General features: G+C 44.9%; 1 protein-coding gene across 3 annotated transcripts in view; it reads left to right on the top strand.

Moving 5' to 3' along the window:
- Positions 1-16,255, top strand: part of LOC115180395 (UHRF1-binding protein 1-like) — a 45,675-nt gene extending 29,420 nt beyond the window's left edge. Inside the window, exons 16-24 of one of the 3 annotated variants that reach the window (XM_029742450.1) lie at positions 1,544-1,624; positions 2,052-2,206; positions 7,932-8,104; positions 9,994-10,144; positions 10,383-10,439; positions 11,850-12,106; positions 12,176-12,278; positions 14,951-15,105; positions 15,908-16,255. In XM_029742450.1, the coding sequence (XP_029598310.1) occupies positions 1,544-1,624; positions 2,052-2,206; positions 7,932-8,104; positions 9,994-10,144; positions 10,383-10,439; positions 11,850-12,106; positions 12,176-12,278; positions 14,951-15,105; positions 15,908-16,036 (1,261 nt within the window). In that variant the 3' untranslated portion in view covers positions 16,037-16,255. The remainder of the gene's footprint in view (positions 1-1,543; positions 1,625-2,051; positions 2,207-7,931; positions 8,105-9,993; positions 10,145-10,382; positions 10,440-11,849; positions 12,107-12,175; positions 12,279-14,950; positions 15,106-15,907) is intronic. The other 2 variants (XM_029742451.1, XM_029742452.1) reach the window with 2 other exon arrangements.
- Positions 16,256-20,583: the final 4,328 nt, after the last annotated feature.

Genomic DNA, 20,583 nt, shown 5'->3' with positions numbered 1-20,583 from the left:
AGGCTACCCAGGAAAAATATGCTTTGTAATGTGTTGTATCACAACCGGCCGTGATTGGGAGTCCCATAGGACGGCGCGCAATTGGCCCGGGTTTGGCCGGGGTAGGCGTCATTGTAAATAAGAATTTTTTCTTAACTGACTTGCCTAGTTAAATAAAGGTTAAATAAATACAAATTCTCTGGTGGGGAGAGGGAATATAAGCGCTGCACGTGGACAAATTAGAACATTTTAGCACCTCATGAATAAGGGACAGTTCCCGGCTCCACACACTCTCAATGCGTGCTTGGCTGGTAGCCTTATGTCTGCCTCGCCGCTCACAGAATGGAATTCACAACAAGCGCCTGGGTTTTGAAAGTGTATTAACTTGATTTTAAAATGTTTCCCGACCCGCAATGTAATTGTTCTGAACCACGAGCCGACCCACGGGTTGAAACGTTTTTTTGTTTTATTTCACCCACCAGCTGATTTTTATTATTTAAAAATGGTCTCACTCATGCGTATCTGACCCGACGCAGGACTCTACTAATGATTAGCCCAATAGGGTAAATGCAGATAGGCTACCCCATGCTTCAGCCGATTGATTTATAGCCACTATGCTGCATCAGTTGGGATACAGGTGATAATGCTTATTGCTAATAGCATACCTGATCATATGAACCATGCATAGGCTATAAGCATGGTCCACTATGTTACAATTTAAACAAATCATTTTACCAATATGTTATTTGGCTCATTTCTGGAGGTAGAAATTACATTTTGGTTGGTGTCAACATAATTTCATTTTCATACATTTTTGATAGAATGGCCTTTTTAAAAAAAGTATTCAGAAGTGAGCTTCTCAGTCCTTCTGCATCAAAATTCTCTGGGGGGAACCCCCAAAACAGTGGGGGAGGGAACCCCCCGACCTTTACTGCTACACATTTCTCCAGAGGAACCGTGATTCCGTTACTTCCATAACATATTGTTCAGCTATTCAGACGGTCAGTTCTGTAAAACATTCACTCTGATTCACTGCAAATCAAATGAAACAATAAGAACATCTTTACTGTAACTTAGTGCATGTCCCGGTGGCAGATCAGCAGTGGGAAATGCAGGCCGATCGGCAGGCAGACCGTAAACACTCATTCAGAGGACTTATGACAAGCTTTAAATTAAGTCACTCCCATTACTGCAATACTCAGTCACAACAATACTTCCTGCAGATGTCATTACAGTTACTCACTTATTCATGCCCAGCTTAGTAAACCATCATTTACTGTTACTTGGTCAGTCCCATCACATCAGTCTGTAGTACTACATCATGTCTGTGTAGCTACAGTGACCGCACTGTACCTGCCCTATACGTCACTATCAATGTTGTCACCCATAAGAGGTGTTTGTTCATTTGTGTGTTTTTCTGCCTTGTCCAATGTGCTCCCATACAAGGTGTGTGTCTGTCTTTTTGTGTGTGTTTTTCTCACTCTGCTACTCTACTCTGTAGCTCAGTGTGTCCTCTGCTCTGACCCATGCGAGGTGTGTGTGTGTGTGTGTTCTCTCTACAAAGGAAAGGCAGTCTGTCAGGGGTTTCTGACCGGCTCAGCTCCTCAAACACCCGGTCCACCTCCCTATATTCTATTTCCAACATGTAAGACACGCTATGGGTCTGTCTGTGTGTGTGTGTCCGCATTCCTTTAAATATCTGTTCACATTGTGGTGTGTGTGTGTGTGTGTACGTGTGCATGTAGAATTGTCTGTGGTTGGGTGTGTATCTGTGGGGCTGTATACGTTTACAAGCTGCAAGTTGGTGTGTGTACCCGGTGAATAGTGTGTGTAGCCTTTATCTGGTGACTAGTAGCATATAGCCTTGGCTAGGTCAGCGGTCTAGACCTGAGCCCAGTTTCCCAAAGGCATCTTAAGGTTCAATGGTTCTGATGATGAACTCAGCCTTAAAATGCTTTTGGGAAACCGGGCGCAGGGCTATTCAAATCCAAGCCTTGAGGTCCACAGTACTCCTGTTTTTCTTTCCCCTCACCCTTCTCTCACACTCACTCTTGTTTGTTTGTGTGTTCCAGTGGGCGTCTGATGAGGGAGCGTTCCCAGTCCAGTTTCTCAGTGTCCTATAAGAACATGAAGAAGACTCCGTCTCTGCAGTCCTTGGACAACCTCTCCATAGACAGCTACCTGATGGAGGACGGAGACACAGACACATACAGCCTGCTGGAGAGAGGTAGGAACCACACACACACACACACACACACACACACAGGGCCCTGGGTCTGAGACTTCCTGACGGGCTGACCCCAGGTGGTGAAGGAAGGCAACATCACCTCCACCACTCTGACCCTCAACACGGGGGCCCCTCGGGTGCGTGCTCAGCCGCCTCCTGTACTCCCTGTTCACCCATGACTGCGTGGTCACGCACGCCTCCACACGCGTCTCCAACTCATTCATCAGGTTTGCTGACGACACAACCATGGTAGGCCTGATTTACTAACAACAATGAGACAGCCTACAAGGAGAAGGTGAGAGCCCTGGTGGAGTAGTGCCAGGAAAATAACCTCTCCCTCAACGTCAAAACGAAGGAGCTGATTGTGGACTTCAGGAGGCCGCAGCGAGAGAACGCCCCCATCCACATCGACAGGGCCGCAGTGGATAGAGTCAAAAGCTTCTAGTTCCTCACTGAGAATCTGAAATGGTCCCTTCACACCAAAAGTGTGGTGAAGATGGCGCAACAAAGCCTCTTCAACCTCAGGATGCTGAAGAAATTCAGCTTGGCCCCTAATATGCTGACCAAACCAGCCACGTTGCAAAATAAATCTACAATCATTTCATCCACTGCTCGCGCGCGTCAACGGGCGTCTGCGTACCAGGCACTGTAATATAACTTGGCTTGCTGCAAGTCCAGCCTCTTCTATCTCCTCATTGGTTTTTAGGAGCATATACCCACGTGGGTGATTGAAAGATGAACTGAGGTCCACACTCCAGGCCAGTTGGTGGCGGTAATGCACCTTACAGTTGGTTGCCAACCGTAATATAAAATACACAGAAGAAGAAAGATGAACAAGGAGAGACTAATCAAAGGAAAAAAGGGGAAACCTAGTTGGTTATCTGTGGATTCATTGTCGGAGTAGAGAACACACGATTTTGTATGACTCAAAATTCTACAAAGATCCAGCTAAATAAAGGACCTTGTGCATTTCGGGTAAAATAACAAGCCAAAGTTTATCTCCCAGGACAAATTAACTAGCAACGGCAAGCTAGCTAAATGTCCATGAATGTTTCATTTGTTTCGACCTCTCCCCAAATTAATATAGTTGGTTCACAGTAGGCTTTGGTATTTTAACCTGTGTCATGAATGCGTCTGGTGGAGAAACAAAATCAACGCACGCACACAGACGATGAGCAAGTTTGGTTAGCATGTAAGACCCTCATAAACTTCTACAGATGCACCATTGAGAGCATCCTGTAAGGGCTGTATTACCTCATGGTACGGCAGTTGCACCGCCCACAACCTCCAGGCTTTCCAGAGGGTGGTGCGGTCAGCCCAACGCATCATCGGGGGCATCTACAGCACCCAGTGTTTCAAAGGCCAAGAAGCTCATCAAGGACGTCAGCCACCCAAGTCACGGCCTGTTCTCCCCGCTACCATCTAGAAGACAGAGACAGTACAGGTGCATCAAAGCTGGGACCCGAGAGACTGATAAACAGCTTCTATATCCAGGCCATCAGACTATTAAATAGTCATCACTAGCCGGCCTCCGCCCAGTACCCTGGCCTAAACCTTAGACATTGTCACTAGCCAGCTAACAGCCAGTACTCTACCCTGCACCTTAGAGACTGCTGCCCTACAGTGGGGGGGAAAAGTATTTGATCCCCTGCTGATTTTGTAGGTTTGTCCACTGACAAAGAAAGGATCAGTCTATAATTTTAATGGTAGGTTTATTTGAACAGTGAGAGACAGAGTAACAACAAAAATATCCACAAAAACGCATGTCAGAAATGTTATAAATTGATTTGCATTTTAATGAGGGAAATAAGTATTTGACCCCCTCTCAATCAGAAAGATTTCTGGCTCCCAGGTGTCTTTTATACAGGTAACGAGCTGAGATTATGAGCACACTCTTAAAGGGAGTGCTCCTAACCGCAGCTTGTTACCTGTATAAAAGACACCTGTCCACAGAAGCAATCAATCAATCAGATTCCAAACTCTCCACCATAGCCAAGACCAAAGAGCTCTCCAAGGATGTCAGGGACAAGATTGTAGACCTACACCGGGCTGGAATGGGCTACAAGACCATCGCTAAGCAGCTTGGTGAGAAGGTGACAACATTTGGTGTGATTATTCGCAAATGGAAGAAACACAAAAGAACTGTATCTCTCGGCTTGGGGCTCCATGCAAGATCTCACCTCGTGGAGTTGCAATGATCATGAGAACGGTGAGGAATCAGCCCAGAACTACACGGGATGATCTTGTCAATGATCTCAAGGCAGCTGGGACCATAGTCACAAGAAAACAATTGGTAACACACTACGCCGTGAAGGACTGAAATCCTGCAGCGCCCGCAAGGTCCCCCTGCTCAAGAATACATGTACATGCCCGTCTGAAGTTGTCCTCTGAGTCATTCAGATGTTCATTGGCAAACTGCTGAAAGTGTTGTGGTCAGATGAGACCAAAATGGAGCTCTTTGACATCAACTCAACTCGCTGTGTTTGGAGGAGGAGGAATGCTGCCTATGACCCCAAGAACACCATCTCCACCGTCAAACATGGAGGTGGAAACATTATTCTTTGGGGGTGTTTTTCTGCTAAGGGGACAGGACAACTTTACCGCATCAAAGGGACGATGGACGGGGCCATGTACCGTCAAATCTTGGGTGAGAACCTCCTTTCTTCAGCCAGGGCATTGAAAATGGGTCCTGGATGGGTATTCCAGCATGACAATGAGCCAAAACACACGGCCAAGGCAACAAAGGAGTGGCTCAAGAAGAAGCACATTAAGGTCCTGGAGTGGCCTAGCCAGTCTCCAGACCTTAATCCCATAGAAAATCTGTGGAGGGAGCTGAAGGTTCGAGTTGCCAAACATCAGCCTCGAAACCTTAATGACTTGGAGAAGATCTGCAAAGAGGACTGGGACAAAATCCCTCCTGAGATGTGTGCAAACCTGGTGGCCAACTACAAGAAACGTCTGACCTCTGATTGCCAACAAGGGTTTTGCCACCAAGTATTAAGTCATGTTTTGCAGAGGGGTCAAATACTTATTTCCCTCATTAAAATGCAAATCATTTTATAACATTTTTGACATGTGTTTTTCTGGATTTTTTTTGTTGTTATTCTGTCTCTCACTGTTCAAATAAACCTATTAAAATTATAGACTGATCATTTCTTTTTAAGTGGGCAAACGTACAAAATCAGCAGGGGATCAAATACTTTTTTCCCCCACTGTATGTACATAATAATGTTTACCCACTTCATATGTACAGTTGAAGTCGGAAGTTTACATGCACCTTAGCCAAATACATTTAAGCTCAGTTTTTCACAATTCCTGACATTTAATCCTAGTACAAATTCCCTGTCTTAGGTCAGTTAGGATCACCACTTTATTTTAAGAATGTGAAATGCCAGAATGTTTTATTTTTTTCATCACATTCCCAGTGGGTCAGAAGTTTACATACACTCAATTAGTATTTGGTAGCATTGCCTTTAAATTGTTTAACTTGGGTCAAACGCTTCAGGTAGCCTTCTACAAGCTTCCCACAATAAGTGCGTTTTGTCCCATTCCTCCTGACAGAGCTGGTGTAACTGAGTCAGGTTTGTAGTCGCTTTTTCAGTTCTGCCCACATATTTTCTGGCCACTCCAAAACCTGGACTTTGTTGTCCTTAAGCCATTTTGCCACAACTTTGGAAGTATGCTTGTCCATTTGGAAGACCCATTTGCGACCAAGCTTTAACTTCCTGACTGATGTTTTTATTTTTTATTTTACCTTTTATTTAACAAGGCAAGTCAGTTAAGAACAAATTCTTATTTTAATGACTGCCTAGGAACAGTGGGTTAACTGCCTTGTTCAGGGGCAGAACGACAGATTTTTACCTTGTCAGCTCGGGGATTCGATCTTGCAACCTTCTGGTTACGAGTCCAATGCTCTAACCACTAGGCTCCCTGCTGCCCCAACATCTTGTGATGTTGCTTCAATATATCCACATAATTTCCCTTCCTCATGATGGCATCTATTTTGTGAAGTGCACCAGTCCCTCTTGCAGCAAAGCACCCCACAACTTGATGTTGCCACCCCGTGCTTCAAAGTCCTGAGAATAAACCATGTTTCTATACATATTGAATGGCTTTTGAAGAGTTATTTCTATTCCATACTTTGTCAGGAGATGGCAGTTGTGAGCTGATGTGATCTATACCAGAATAAAAATTCTAAATTCAGCAAAAAAATAAATGTCCTCTCACTGTTAACTGCATTTATTTTCAACAAACTTAACATGTGTAAATATTTGTATGAACATAAGATTCAACAACTGAGACAAACTGAACAAGTTCCACAGACAGAAATGGAATAATGTGTCCCTGAACAAAGGGGGGTCAAAATCAAAAGTAACAGTCCGTATCTGGTGTGGCCACCAGCTGCATTAAGTACTGCAGTGCATCTCCTCCTCATGGACTGCACCAGATTTGCCAGTTCTTGCTGTAAGATGTTACCCCACTCTTCCACCAAGGCACCTGCAACTTCCCGGACATTTCTAGGGGGAATGGCCCTAGCCCTCACCCTCCGATCCAACAGTTCCCAGATGTGCTTAATGGTATTGAGGTCCGGGCTCTTCGCTGGCCATGGCAGAACACTGACATTCCTGTCTTGCAGGAAATCACGCACAGAACGAGCAGTATGGCTGGTGGCATTGTCATGTCAGGATGAGCCTGCAGGAAGGGTACCACATGAGGGAGGAGGATGTCTTCCCTGTAACGCACAGCGTTGAGATTGCCTGCAATGACAAGCTCAGTCCGATGATGCTGTGACACACCATCCCAGACCATGACGGACCCTCCACCTCCAAATCGATCCCGCTCCAGAGTACAGGCCTTGGTGTAACACTCATTCCTCCAACGATAAACGCGAATCTGACCATCACATCTGGTGAGACAAAACCGTGACTCGTCAGTGAAGAGCACTTTTTGCCAGTCCTGTCTGGTCCAGCGACGGTGGGTTTGTGCCCATAGGCGATGTTGTTGCCGGTGATGTCTGGTGAGGACCTGCCTTACAACAGGCCTACAAGCCCTCAGTCCAGCCTCTCTCAGCCTATTGCGGACAGTCTGAGCACTGATGGAGGGATTGTACGTTCCTAGTGTAACTCGGGCAGTTGTTGTTGCCATCCTGTACCTGTCCCGCAGGTGTGATGTTCGGATGTACTGTGCAGGTGTTTGTTACATGTGGTCTGCAACTGCGAGGATGATCAGCTGTCCGTCCTGTCTCCCTGTAGTGCTGTCTTAGGCGTCTCACAGTACGGACATTGCAATTTATTGCCCTGGCCACATCTGCAGTCCTCCTGCCTCCTTGCAGCATGCCAAAGGCACGTTCACGTAGATGAGCAGGAACCCTGGGCATCTTTCTTTTGGTGTTTTTCAGAGTCAGTAGAAAGGCCTCTTTAGTGTCCTAAGTTTTCATAACTGTGACCTTAATTGTCTACCGTCCTTAAGCTGTTAGTGTCTTAACGACCGTTCCACAGGTGCATGTTCATTAATTGTTTATGGTTCATTAAACAAGCATGGGAAACAGTGTTTAAACCCTTTACAATGAAGATCTGTGAAGTTATTCGGATTTTTACGAATTATCTTTGAAAGACAGGGTCCTGAAAAAGGGACGTTTCTTTTTTTGCTGAGTTTAGGTTTGTGTCTGGTATTTATCAATGTATTGGTAGCAGACCACCAATTTTAATTCATTCTGTGTCCACAGACGACGTGTCCATCTCAGGCTTTAAGGATGTGGTGAGGGAGCAGAGTGCCACAGAAATTGCCAAGGAGGCAGCAGCAGTAGCGGCCATGGACACAGGGGAGCAGGACTGTGCTGGCTCACCAGATACTGTCAGTGCCACCTCCCAGAGCATCGACGAACCCACCAAAGACATGGTAATACACACATGCACAGGAAATGTATGCTGACATGAACACACACCCTGCTGTACACACATGCATACACGCACACTATACAATGTATTCAGACCCCTTGACTTTTTCCACATTTTGTTACATTAGCCTTATTCTAAAATGGATTAAATAGTTTTTTTCCGTCATCAATCTACACACAATACCCCATAATGACAAAGCAAAAACAGTTTTTTTTTTTTTTTTTTTTGCAAATGTATTAAAAATAAACTGATATCACATTTACATAAGTATTCCGACCCTTTACTCAGTACTTTGTTGAAGCACCTTTGGCAGCGATTACAGCCTCGAGTCTTCTTGGGTATGACACTACAAGTTTGGCACATCTGTCTTTGGGGAGTTTCTAACTTTCTCTGCAAATCCTCTCAAGCTCTGTCAGGTTGAACAGGGAGTGTCACTACACAGCTATTTTTAGGTCTGTCCATAGATTTTTGATCGGGTTCAAGTCCGGGCTCTGGCTGGGCCATTCAAGGACATTGAGACTTGTCCCGAAGCCACTCCTGTGTTTTCTTGGCTGTGTGCTTAAGGTCGTTGTCCTGTTGGAAGGTGAACCTTCGTTCCAGTCTGAGGTCCTGAGTGCTCTGGAGCAGATTTTCATCAAGGATCTCTTTGTACGTTGCTCTGTTCATCTTTGCCTTGATCCTGACAAGTCTCCCAGTCCCTGCCGCTGAAAAACATCCCCACAGCATGATGCTGCCACACACATGCTTCACCGTAGGGATGGCACCAGGTTTCCTCCAGATGTGACGCTTGGCAGTCAGGCTAAAGAGTTCAATCTTGGTTTCATCAGACCGGAGAATCTTGTTTCTTATGGTCCGAGAGTCTTTAGGTGCCTTTTGGCAATTCCAAGCGGGCTGTCATGTGCCTTTTACTCAGGAGTGGCTTCCGTCTGGCCACTCTACCAAAAAGGCCTGATTGGTGGAGTGCTGCAGAGATGGCTGTCCTTCTGGAAGGTTCTCCCCTATCCACAGAGGAACTCCCTGACCAAGGCCCTTCTCCCCCGATTGCTCAGTTTGACCGTGCGGCCATTTCTAGGAAGAGTCTTGGTTGTTCCAAACTTCTTCCATTTAAGAATGGAGGCCACTGTCTTCTTGGGGACCGTCAATGCTGTAGAACTGTTTTGGTAGCCTTCCCCAGATCTGTGCCTCGACAGAATTCTGTCTCGAAACTCTACGGACAATCCCTTCGACCTCATGGCTTGGTTTTTGCTCTGACATGCATTGTCAACTGTGGGACCTTATATAGACAGGTGTGTGCCTTTCCAAATCATGTTCAATCAATTGAATTTACCACAGGTGGACTCAAGTTGTAGAAACACCTCAAGGATGATCAATTGAAACAGGATGCACCTGAGCTCTATTTCGAGTCTCATAGCAAAAGGTCTGAATACTTATGTAAATAAAGTATTTCTGGTTTTTATGTTTAATACATTTGCAAACATTTCTAAAAACCTTTCTCTTTGTCATTATGAGGTATTGTGTGTAGATTTAAGAAATGTTTTATTTAATACATTTTAGAACAAGGCTGTAACGTAACTAAATGTGGAAAAAGTCAAAGGGTCTGAATACTTTACAAAAGCACTGTGTATGTGTGTGTGTAGATAGATAGATAGATAGATAGATACATACATACATACATACATACATACATACATACATACATACATACATACATACATACATACATACATACATACATACATACATACATACATACATACACATGAACATTTTTCATTTCCTGAACTGTAATTTTACCCCACTTTCTGAATTGATTGAAGTAACTTACATTTTTATTCATTTTAGCAGACTCCTATCCAACTTAATGCCTCTCTCTCTCCCCCCCCCCCCCAGGTGTCGGTGCTGGTGCTGAAGGTGCGGTGTGTGTGTGGTGGGATGGAAGTGCGAGGGGAGAGCACGGCTGTGTCTCTGGAGGTGGGCTGCGTCAGACCCACACAGCTGGGAAACGTCAGCCTCCGACAATACCTCAGCAACCGCAGCCTGGGTGAAGACACACACACACAAATGTACACGCTCGTACACATGCATACATGTGGGCTAGTACACACACCACACATTGCAGTCACACACACACTGCAGTCATACTGCAGTTTTGCTATTCCCCATTCTCTTGGAGTACTATCTATAGCTGGGTTAAGGCTACACACCCACCCCACACGCACTCCCACACACCCCACACACACTTCCAATTGACTTGGTTTACCCTTCCATAACTCTTGCAGGTATGGTACCCACTGCTCAGGGCAGCACTATTGTACCCCCTGCCCCAGGCAGCGAAGGTATGTGTGTGTGTGTGTGTGTGTGTGTGTGTGTGTGGAATCTAAGCATGGGTAGGCAAACGCAAGCTTGCACACAAGTGTTACTACCTGTTTGTTTGTGTTAGTGTGTCTCTGATTTCATCATTGGTATGAAATGACAGACAGTAATTAGTATTTTTGCTCCACCAAGCATGCTACACACATTTGTTTTACTATCCTTGTGGTGACCAAACAATTGATTCCCATTCAAAATCCTATTTTCCCTAACCACAAACCCCTAAACCTAACCATAATTGTAGCCCTGAACCTAACCCCTAAGCCTATAAATATCATTTTTCCTTGTGGGGATCGGCAAAATGTCCACCCGATTTTCCTTGTTTTACTATCCTGGTGAGGACTTCTGGTTCCCACAAGGATAGTAAAAACACACACACAGTGTGACTGCAGTGTATGTGACTGCAATGTGTGTGACTACAATGTGTGTCTCAAGGGTGTGCGACTGCAATGTGTGTCTCAAGGGTGTGTGACTGCAGTGTATGTCTCAAGGGGGGTGTGTGTCTAACTGCTGCAGTGAGACGGTGCATTAGCACTAATGGGGGTTTTGCTCCCTTTACCAGCTACAATAAACCCAGTGTCGGTATGTGTTTTTGTGGCACCACAGGTTGTGTGCATGTGTGTCTCCAGCATGTCACCAACGTGTGTGAATATTTAAGAGGGGTTGGTGAGGTCCATATTTACCCCCAGTACGATGAGGCTCGCTCGCTCAGCTCCGCCTCCTTCCTCTTTCACAGAAGAGTAATCCCCATCTCCCTCGACTCCGCCTCCTCCCTCTTTCACAGAAGAGTAATCCCCATCTCCCTCAACTTGGCTCCGCCTCCTCCCTATTTCACAGAAGAGTAATCCCCATATCTCTCCTTCACTACCCCGCTCTCTCGCGCGCTCTCTTCTTTCCTACCCTGCTCTGTATGTCTCGCTCTCCTTTATCACTTTCTCACTATTTCTGTTTTTACCTCTTTCCTTCTCTCATGTCTGCCATTTCCTCCCTCCATCTCTCCTTCCTTCCTTACTGAGGCAGTGACCGATGCGTTGTCGTTATATTAAAATGTGTGTGTGCGTGCAGCTGCTGTAGCACTTTACTGGCCTTAATAGTTTTATGGGATTAGTAACCCCACCCCCAGAAGGGCCCTTGCTTTCCAAATTAGTCACACCTTAGAAATGGATTCATAGACTGGCGTCAGCAGTAAGGCAATGTCTGGTTGTATGCCTGCCAAGCGGCCATCGCTGAGCCGTTTCTTTGAGTTGTGATTGCAGTGATTCTGTTTGTATTGCAGCCAATCTATGCCTTCTCTTTTTAATGGGAATTGATTGATTACTGATGTTGTCATTTTCTCTCCTCCCACTCCCCTCTCTCCTTCCTCTTTCCCTCGCTAGGTGGTGGTCTGGAGGCCAATTCAGACGGGACCACCCATCTCCCGGAGGTCAGGGCTCGGCTGGAGAGCGGGCCCTGTGCCGCCGCCCACTCCCCCCTGGCCGAGACCAACGGTTTCCTCCAGCTGCGTCTCCACGGCTACCGGGCCAGCTTCCTCATGTCGTCGCTAAGGAACCTGGCTCACTTCCTGGAGGATGACTCCGCCCCCCAGGTCCTCCCGATGGAGATCAGCGTCAGGGACACGCACATCGACCTGAAGGTGGGGATGAACACACACACACACAGACACATTAACCACAGACACATTAACCTCTGTCCCCCTCTGCAGGATGATGGTCCCCGTGACAACCCGTCTGACCCTAATCCCATCACCCTGCACATCTCCAACCTGCTCATCCACAGGACCGACGATGGAGCCTTCTCTATAGGGGGTGAGACACACACACACACACACACACACTGCCTCACACATTCACTCATATACAGTTGAAGTCGGAAGTTTACATTCACCTTAGCCAAATACATTTAAACTCAGTTTTTCACAATTCCTGACATTTAACCCTAGTAAAAATTCCCTGTCTAAGGTCAGTTAGGATCCCCATGTTATTTTAAGAATGTGAAATGTCAGAATAATAGTAGAGAATTATTTCTTTCAACTTGTATTTCTTTCATCACATTCCCAGTGGGTCAGAAGTTTACATGTACCAATTGAGTGTTTGGTAACATTGCCTTTAAATTGTTTAACTTGGGTCAAATGTTTCAGGTAGCCTTCCACAAGCTTCCCACAAAAAGTTGGGTGAATTTTGGCCCATTCCTTCTGACAGAGCGGGTGTATCCGAGTCAGGTTTGTAGGCCTCCTTGCTTGCACACACCTTTTCAGTTCTGCCCACAACTTTTCTATAGGATTGAGGTCAAGGCTTTGATTGCCACTCCAATACCTTGACTTTATTGTCCTTAAGCCATTTTGACACAACTTTGGAAGTATGCTTGGGGTGATTATCCATTTGGAAGACCCATTTGCGACCAAGCTTTAACTTCCTGACTGATGTCTTGAGATGTTGCTTCAATATATCCACATCATTTTCCTACTTTATGATGCCATCTATTTTGTGAAGTGCATCAGTCCCTCCTGCAGCAAAGCAACCCCACAACATGATGCTGCCACCCCCGTGCTTCACGGTTCGGATGGTGTTCTTCACCTTGCAAGCATCCCCCTTTTTCCTTCAAACATAACGATGGTCATTATGGCAAACAGTTGTAATTTTGTTTCATCAGACCAGAGGACATTTCTCAAAAAAGTATGATCTTTGTCCCCATGTGCAGTTGCAAACCGTAGTCTGGCTTTTTTATGGCGGTTTTGGAGCAGTGGCTTCTTCCTTGCTGAGCGGCCTTTCAGGTTATGTCGATATAGGACTCGTTTTACTGTGGATATAGATACTTTTGTACCTGTTTCCTCCAGCATCTTCACAAGGTCCTTTGCTGTTGTTCAGGGATTGATTTGCACTTTTCGCACCTAAGTACGTTCATCTCTAGGAGACAGAACACGTCTCCTTCCTGAGCAGTATAACAGCTGCGTGGTCCCCATGGTGTTTGTACAGATGAACGTGGTACCTCCAGGCGTTTGGAAATTGCTCCCAAGGATGAACCAGACTTGTGGAGGTCTACAATTATTTTTCTGAGATCATGGCTGATTTCTTCAGATTTTCCCAAAGAGGCACTGAGGTTGAAGGTAGGCCTTGAAATACATCCACAGGTACACCTCCAATTGACTCAAATGATGTCAATTAGCCTATCAGAAGCTTCTAAAGCCATGACATAATTTTCTGGAATTTTACAAGCTGTTTAAAGGCAGAGTCAACTTAGTGTATGTAAACTTCTGACCCACTGGAATTGTGATACAGTGAATTATAAGTGAAATAATCTGTCTGTAAACAATTGTTGGAAAAATGACTTGTCATGCACAAAGTAGATATCCTAACCGACTTGTCAAAACTATAGTTTGTTAACAAGAAGTTTGCGGAGTGTTTGAAAAACAAGTTTTAATGACTCCAACCTACCGTAATTTCCGGACTATTAAGCGCACCCACTGAATTAAAAAATTTATATATTATTTTGAACATAAATAAGCCGCACATGTCTATAAGCCGCAGGTGCCTACCGGTACATTGAAACAAATGAACTTTACACAGGCTTTAACGAAACACGGCTTGTAACAAAAATAAATAGGCTTTAACGAAACACGGCTTGTAACAAAAATAAATAGGCTTTAACGAAACACGGCTTGTAACTAACAAAAATAATAAATTAGCAGTAAGCTTTTGTTGTCTTTTTGCACTGAGTCAATTCCTCACGCTGCTGTTTCCAACGTCTTATCGACTCATTAAGACCAAGCTCCCGTGCAGCAGCTCTATTTATTAAGACCAAGCTCCCGTGCAGCAGCTCATTAAGACCAAGCTCCCATGCAGCAGCTCTAGCCAGATCAATTGCCTTCAACTTGAAAGCTGCATCATATGCATTTCTCCGTGTCTTTGCCATGATGAGGGTGACAAAATGACTACCGTAATCAGAATGATGGGAAGTTTGAGAGCGCGCGATTTAATCTAAACAGTAAACCAAAAAGTTGTTTGACCTTAACCCGTTCGGCAATTTCATTGGTCTAATGAAAGCTTCATGCCGCCAAAAAACTGAGCACGTCACAGAATGTGTTTTTTGTAAGAAAAAAAAATTGAAAGCGGGAAAAATCCATATTAGCCGCGTCATTGTTTAAGCCGCGAGGTTCAAAGCCTGGGAAAAAAGTTGCGGCTTATAGTCGGGAATTTACGGTAAGTGTATGTAAAATTCCGACTTAAACTGTATACACACACACACACACTGCCTCACACATACACACACACACACACACACACACACACACACACACACACACACTGCCTCACACATTCACTCATACACACTGCCTCACGCATTCACTCATACACATGCACACTGTCACACGCACCCACACCATCCGCCCCAACACCGTCTCATTTCATCATCATACAATGACATGCCTTTCAAATTAATTTCTACCTTTCACCGACTCCCCCCCTCTCTGTTGTCACAGTGGAAAATGCGTCTGAGGCGGGGCCTAAGAAAGAAGTCCAATTGATTGACAGCGGTTTGTCTCCAGTCCCTGAGAGTGTGGTCAGCAGCACTCCCAAGGCCACACAGACCCCCAGCCCTCCTAGCCCTAGCACAACCCCCTCCAACAAAGAACAGGTGAGTAGTTCACACACACCACCCACTCGTCCAGGGCCTAAAATGAACACCCACCACCTGCCAAATGAGGGCCACGTTGGCAGGGGGTCAGGGCTCCACAGTGCGAGCATTTCACTCTCATTTGTGAATAAAAATAGGCAAGTATGATCACATGAAAAATAAATGCTGCAATATTTGTTTAAGATATTTCCACCATTTTCTTTCATAGCTTGTAAATTAATCGCACAAAGTCAGAACTGCAAATCCTATGTAGCCTATTCCACTTTGCGCTGGGGACAGTGCGCATGTGAAGAGCTGAGTGAAATATACATTTTTAGAAGCGCTGCGCACAGGCATAAAAGTTGGTTGAATTTACTTGAATCAAAAGTCTGAAGTGAGACGTGTTTCTCAGCTATTTACATTGTTTTGTTCACAAGCTAGGTTGTTTTTCTATGTTTGTGTTTCAACTGCTCGGGAAGCGAAGATAACGCTTCTACTAGTCAGACTCAGTCTCTGACTGGAGTAGTGTTACCATGGTAACCTCCGGCCCTTAAAGGGGCAGGTGAAAATGTTTGTCTCATCTGTGACGTGTGTACTCAAGTCACAAATTCAATTAAACAATATACCACATCACTTTTCTAGTAATACATTTGTTTTGGATACATCACAAACAGCGCTTTTTTTTTGTGTCATTTTAGCTGGGGCAGGAATATTTTGTCTGGTAAAAAATCTGAGTGGCTGGTGGACCAAAAATAAAATGTTATGCCCTGCACTCTTTCATAGGAATTTAACCATCAACACCCTCTCTTCTGTTTACCCCTAGCTGCTGATAGAGGAGAACGAGTGTTTGAAACTGGAGCTCTCCAAAGCCAAGATGGCTCTAGCTGAGGCCCAAATGGAGAAGGACTCCCTGTTGCACCGCATGAAGAGTCTCAAAGTGAACAGCAGCTAGGGTAGTCCAACAGAGGCCCAGTGACCACCAATCTGCAGTGCTGCATATCACCACAGGGTGGAAGCAGAGAGGAGAGAGGGGGTGCTGGATACTGGAGCTTCTTGATTTAGCATCACACAAGTATTATTCAAGCATCAGCCAGGTCATTCAATCCTGTTCTGATGAAGGGCTGGTCACCTAAGAACTAGACCACACACACACACACACACACACACACACACACACACACACACACACACACACACACACACACACACAGTCCATGAAGTCTACTCCTTAACACACACACACACGCAGTCCCTGAAAACCATAGAGGGGGGCTACTTTTTCACTTCAGCCTACCTACCACCCTCATCCCTACCCCCCAGTAGAGGAACTGGAGAGTGGACCGTGTTAGACTTTCATCCCCTCCTCGATACAGTGCTGCCGTGTCATCCCTGGGCTGGGACTAGGACTGCAGTACACATGCTTGTTTTACATGCTACTTTTACATGATTGTTGTGCTTGTTTTGAGTTTCTCTCTTTATGCAGTAAGTTAGTGTTCAGTCTCTCCAGTAATCTGACTCTGCAAGCCAGAACAGCCTCCTAAATATGGGAGCGTAAGAAGGGGAGAGGGAGGGGACAAATCTAAATTAAACAGCCCTCAAGTGGAATGGGGGGCTAGGGAGGTGTGGTGGGAGTTTTGAATGTTATGTATGGGGGAAAAGTTGCCCTCCTCGACTCATTACCTTAAATAGGAGAAACAATGCAAAAATGGGCAACTTTATCAAGCATCACATTTTTGAGGAGCATATTCTATATGTAATGACCTTTGATGGGAGGGGCTTGCCTGGTTGGGTGGGGTGAGACACTGAATGTCATATCTTTGGAGGAATGTCTTAAAAATAGACTTATTTTGCACTGCGCTGAAACAGAACATGTAATTTGGTGCTTATGAAAAAAATTCATCTAGCGCTGAACCAATTGTACTTGGAGTGTGTATGGTAATGTATTATGATGGGCAAAGCGTACACAATGTTTTCTACAGAATTCTGAATGGTTGTGCAGTGTGTGTTTTCAACATGTATTTGTCATGTAACTAAAACGAGCATTTCATTTAATTGAAAAGGAAAATATACAGTTATATATTTTCATTTACTTTTCTTCCATTCCATCTAGTCGATGTCTACAATGCCCATAATGTCCCATTGCACTGTTCCCCCCCCCCCCCCCCCCCCCCGTTTTTCTACATGAATGTAAATGGCTAGTTGTGTCCAGCACTTTTGAACTATATTCACTGTAAATACGATCCCTGTACGAAAGCATCGTCCAATCCAGTTAAGAACACTATCCTGTCATCTCTCGATCATCCAATGAGTGGAAAGAACATTAATATGGAGAGCAAGTTACCATCTCTATTCTCCTATGAGGATAAAGCCTGGGGTGTATTCATTATTCGGATTCCTTTACAAAATGTATTTTCTGTTCAAAACGTTTTGCAACTAAAAACATTTACCCCAAACGGATAACGTTTTGCAACAATTGGACAAATTCGGGTAGGCCCACCCACCCCCCCCCTCGTTGGTTCCGTTTGCGTTGTTTGCTTCCGTTTAGTTCCTAGAGTAAATTGTTTCCGTTGCACAACGTCTTTTGCAAAGGTCTGCGAATACAACTCTCGCCTAGCCTCTGCCGAGCCCAACAACCGGATTATCCGGTTTTAAGGGGAAATGGAAAGAGAGCTTGTGACACGACTTCCACTTTTGGACATTAACAAGGTAACGCTCCATCTTAACTCCTCCTCCACATGTACTGGATTGGTTGAATGGTGCAGTAGAGAACCTCCCTGACTTTTCCCCCCCTTCTTGTCAAACCAAAACTGAAGAAGGTAAAGGTAGTTCTGTTTACACCAATGATGGCAACTGGTCTTTCTTTGGTTTTCACTGGCAGGCTCACTTGAATGACCCCACCCTAGTCCTTCAAAAAGGGAAGTTTGGGAATGGATCATTTTTCTACTTTAAAGTCTTTAACTATCCAAATTGTGGACCTAGCTCAGCCTAGGCCTAGTTCAGTCCAGCTGAATGTCTTTCCAAGCTGCGCTGTCCTCTCCCCAGCTCTCTCTACCTTGATACGATGCTGGTTCACTTACCTGCTCAACACTGACAAGGCTTGAATGGCAGTTAGGATTTGAATGCTTGATTGTACTTTAAAGGCTGCCCTCCCTGGAGTTTCTAACTTTCTCATCCACTTCCTGGTCCGAACGGACCCGCCCCCTCATTACAATAGCTCTTCCCTTGACCTGCTCAGCCTTGCTCCTCTTCCAGGAGCTCTGCCTCCTGAGAGCCTGGTACAAAAAGAAAAGGATTTGTAATATTTGTCTGTCAAAGCTGCTGAGCTACTGATGAAAATAAAAAGGTATCCAATCAAAAATGTATTTCTCAGTTGTCATACTGTTCTTCTTCCTTGCACTAACACTTGCACTTGTCTGTTCTTACTAGCAATGATTATGCTAATAGCTTCTCTATTTAGGGGACTTTTACTTACAATGATTGATGTGGTTGTTTTACCTATCTACCTTAAAGAGCAATTCCAACCTCATTTTCATTGTCTACATATGTGAAAATGGTGCATTTCTATGTTTTGTAGAGAAAAATATATTTAAAGTTCCGCCCAATGACATAAATAAATCCATTTTAAAAAGTGATTTTCAAACATGTAGACGGCAATAATAAATGAGGTTGAAAAGTGGCGGAATTGCCCTTTTTAAGTTGAATTCACTAAGTCTCTCTGGGGGAAAAAAGTATCAGATAAATGAGCAAAATGTAAATCTTATGAAACATGGTGCACACCCAAGGTCATCTGCCTATCTACTGAATTGTGGGGGGTTTAAACCTGGCCAAGGGAACTTCCACCAGTCCACTAACGGGACAGAGCAAACACTTCCATGGGAGGAGTGGATAGAGGAAGCCTACCAAATAAAGCTGCTGAAAGTATCAGACATTGACAAGGGATTGAAGACCAAGTGTCTACCAGTGGAGGGCACCGCTGTGAAGGGCACTGAGGATTCTGCACTGAGGAGTAAAGGGAGCACAGCGAAAGGTCTGCCACATAGATAGACAGGAGGCAAGGCTCATTCTCAATACGTATTCATGACTCCTCACATCCTAGGCCAGGAGTAATCAAATCCTACCCTGGTGGTCCAGAGTGCTGCTGGTTTTCTGTTCTACCTGATAGTTAATTGCACCACCTGGTGTCCCAGGTCTAGAGAAAAAAGCAGTGGAACTGGCTTTGAGGTCCAGATTAAAATTTTAGGGTTCTAGAGTATCGCCTGGCCTCATTCTCAAACGTATTGAAGGGGATGGTCCAAGATCCCTCCACTCAGGTCTTCTCCAGTGTTTTTTGAAAAGGAATTGAGGAAAGATTAACTGAAAAAGAGCCAGAGAAGGCATCTCAATGGCTCTGGCTTAAGTGGGAGGAGCAGTGGACGAGCCACCTGGCTCAGATCGGGCCAGATCAACACGATGGGCGCACCCTTCAGAAGGTGCAGTGAACAGCACCAAAACACCTTATGAAGCGGGGACTTCCCCTGATGAGCGAGGAGCAACAGAAACCACTGTTTGCAGGTCAAAATAATGGCTCTGTGATGTCGGCCATATTTAATGTGCTAGACTGCTTATAGTTAATTGTGGTCAGGTCTTTCGGATCCGAGTAGTCAAGGAGAGGACATGGATGGATTGAGACAGAGCCCTTACTGTCCACTGTTGTGTGTGCTGCCAACGTCCTTGATTGACTGTAGGTTCTCCTGTAGTCACCCAGAGCCACATTCAATAGTCAAATGTTGCAGAGAGAAATGCCATGAAAATAGCTAAGGTGACTCCATATGTGTCAGAGACAAACTTCGTTTTTTTATAGCATATTTTGATCTGAATGTTCCAAAACGTTGCGTCTTGCTGAATGTGCTCCTTGCTGTGGTTTTGACATATAATCCAGTTAAAAATCAGAAAGGAGAAGAGTAGAAAATGAAAAAATAGATGTATCATTTAATAGGTTTGACTTGTTTTGAAGCACACATTTCTCCTCTCATTATCTACCAATGAAATGACAGCTAAACAATGGAGTGAAACAAGGGCTGTCTTGTATGTGTCTGTGGTTCTGCTATGGAATAGATTTGGCTCATGACATCAGCTTCACTGCTCTCCCCCGACAGTCAGATTGTAGTATCTCTATCCAACACTCGATGGGGCTGCAGCTGCTTCTCTCTCTCTCTGGCAAGGAGATTCCTCACCTCCCTCTCGTTTAGTAGGCTATATGACGTCCTACTCTCTGTTTTTCTCCATCACCCTCCCTCTCTCAATAAGACGTTCTTCTCTTCCCAGCATGACAGGAAGCAATGCACTGAGCTCACATCAGAGGTGCAGACAGGAGCCAGGGCACAATCACACAGCTGTGTGTGTTCCTTAATTTACAGCATTGTTACCAAAATAGTGACATTCCTAATTAACCGATAGTGAACTAGTGAATAATTGGGTATTATCTGCAGGTCACTGAGTGGCGGTCTAAGACACTGCATC

The sequence above is a fragment of the Salmo trutta genome, chromosome 40 (genome assembly GCF_901001165.1).
Source record: "Salmo trutta chromosome 40, fSalTru1.1, whole genome shotgun sequence".
NCBI lineage: Eukaryota > Metazoa > Chordata > Actinopteri > Salmoniformes > Salmonidae > Salmo > Salmo trutta.
Note: the sequence above shows the minus strand (reverse complement) of the source record. Positions and strands in the feature narration are given on the sequence as shown.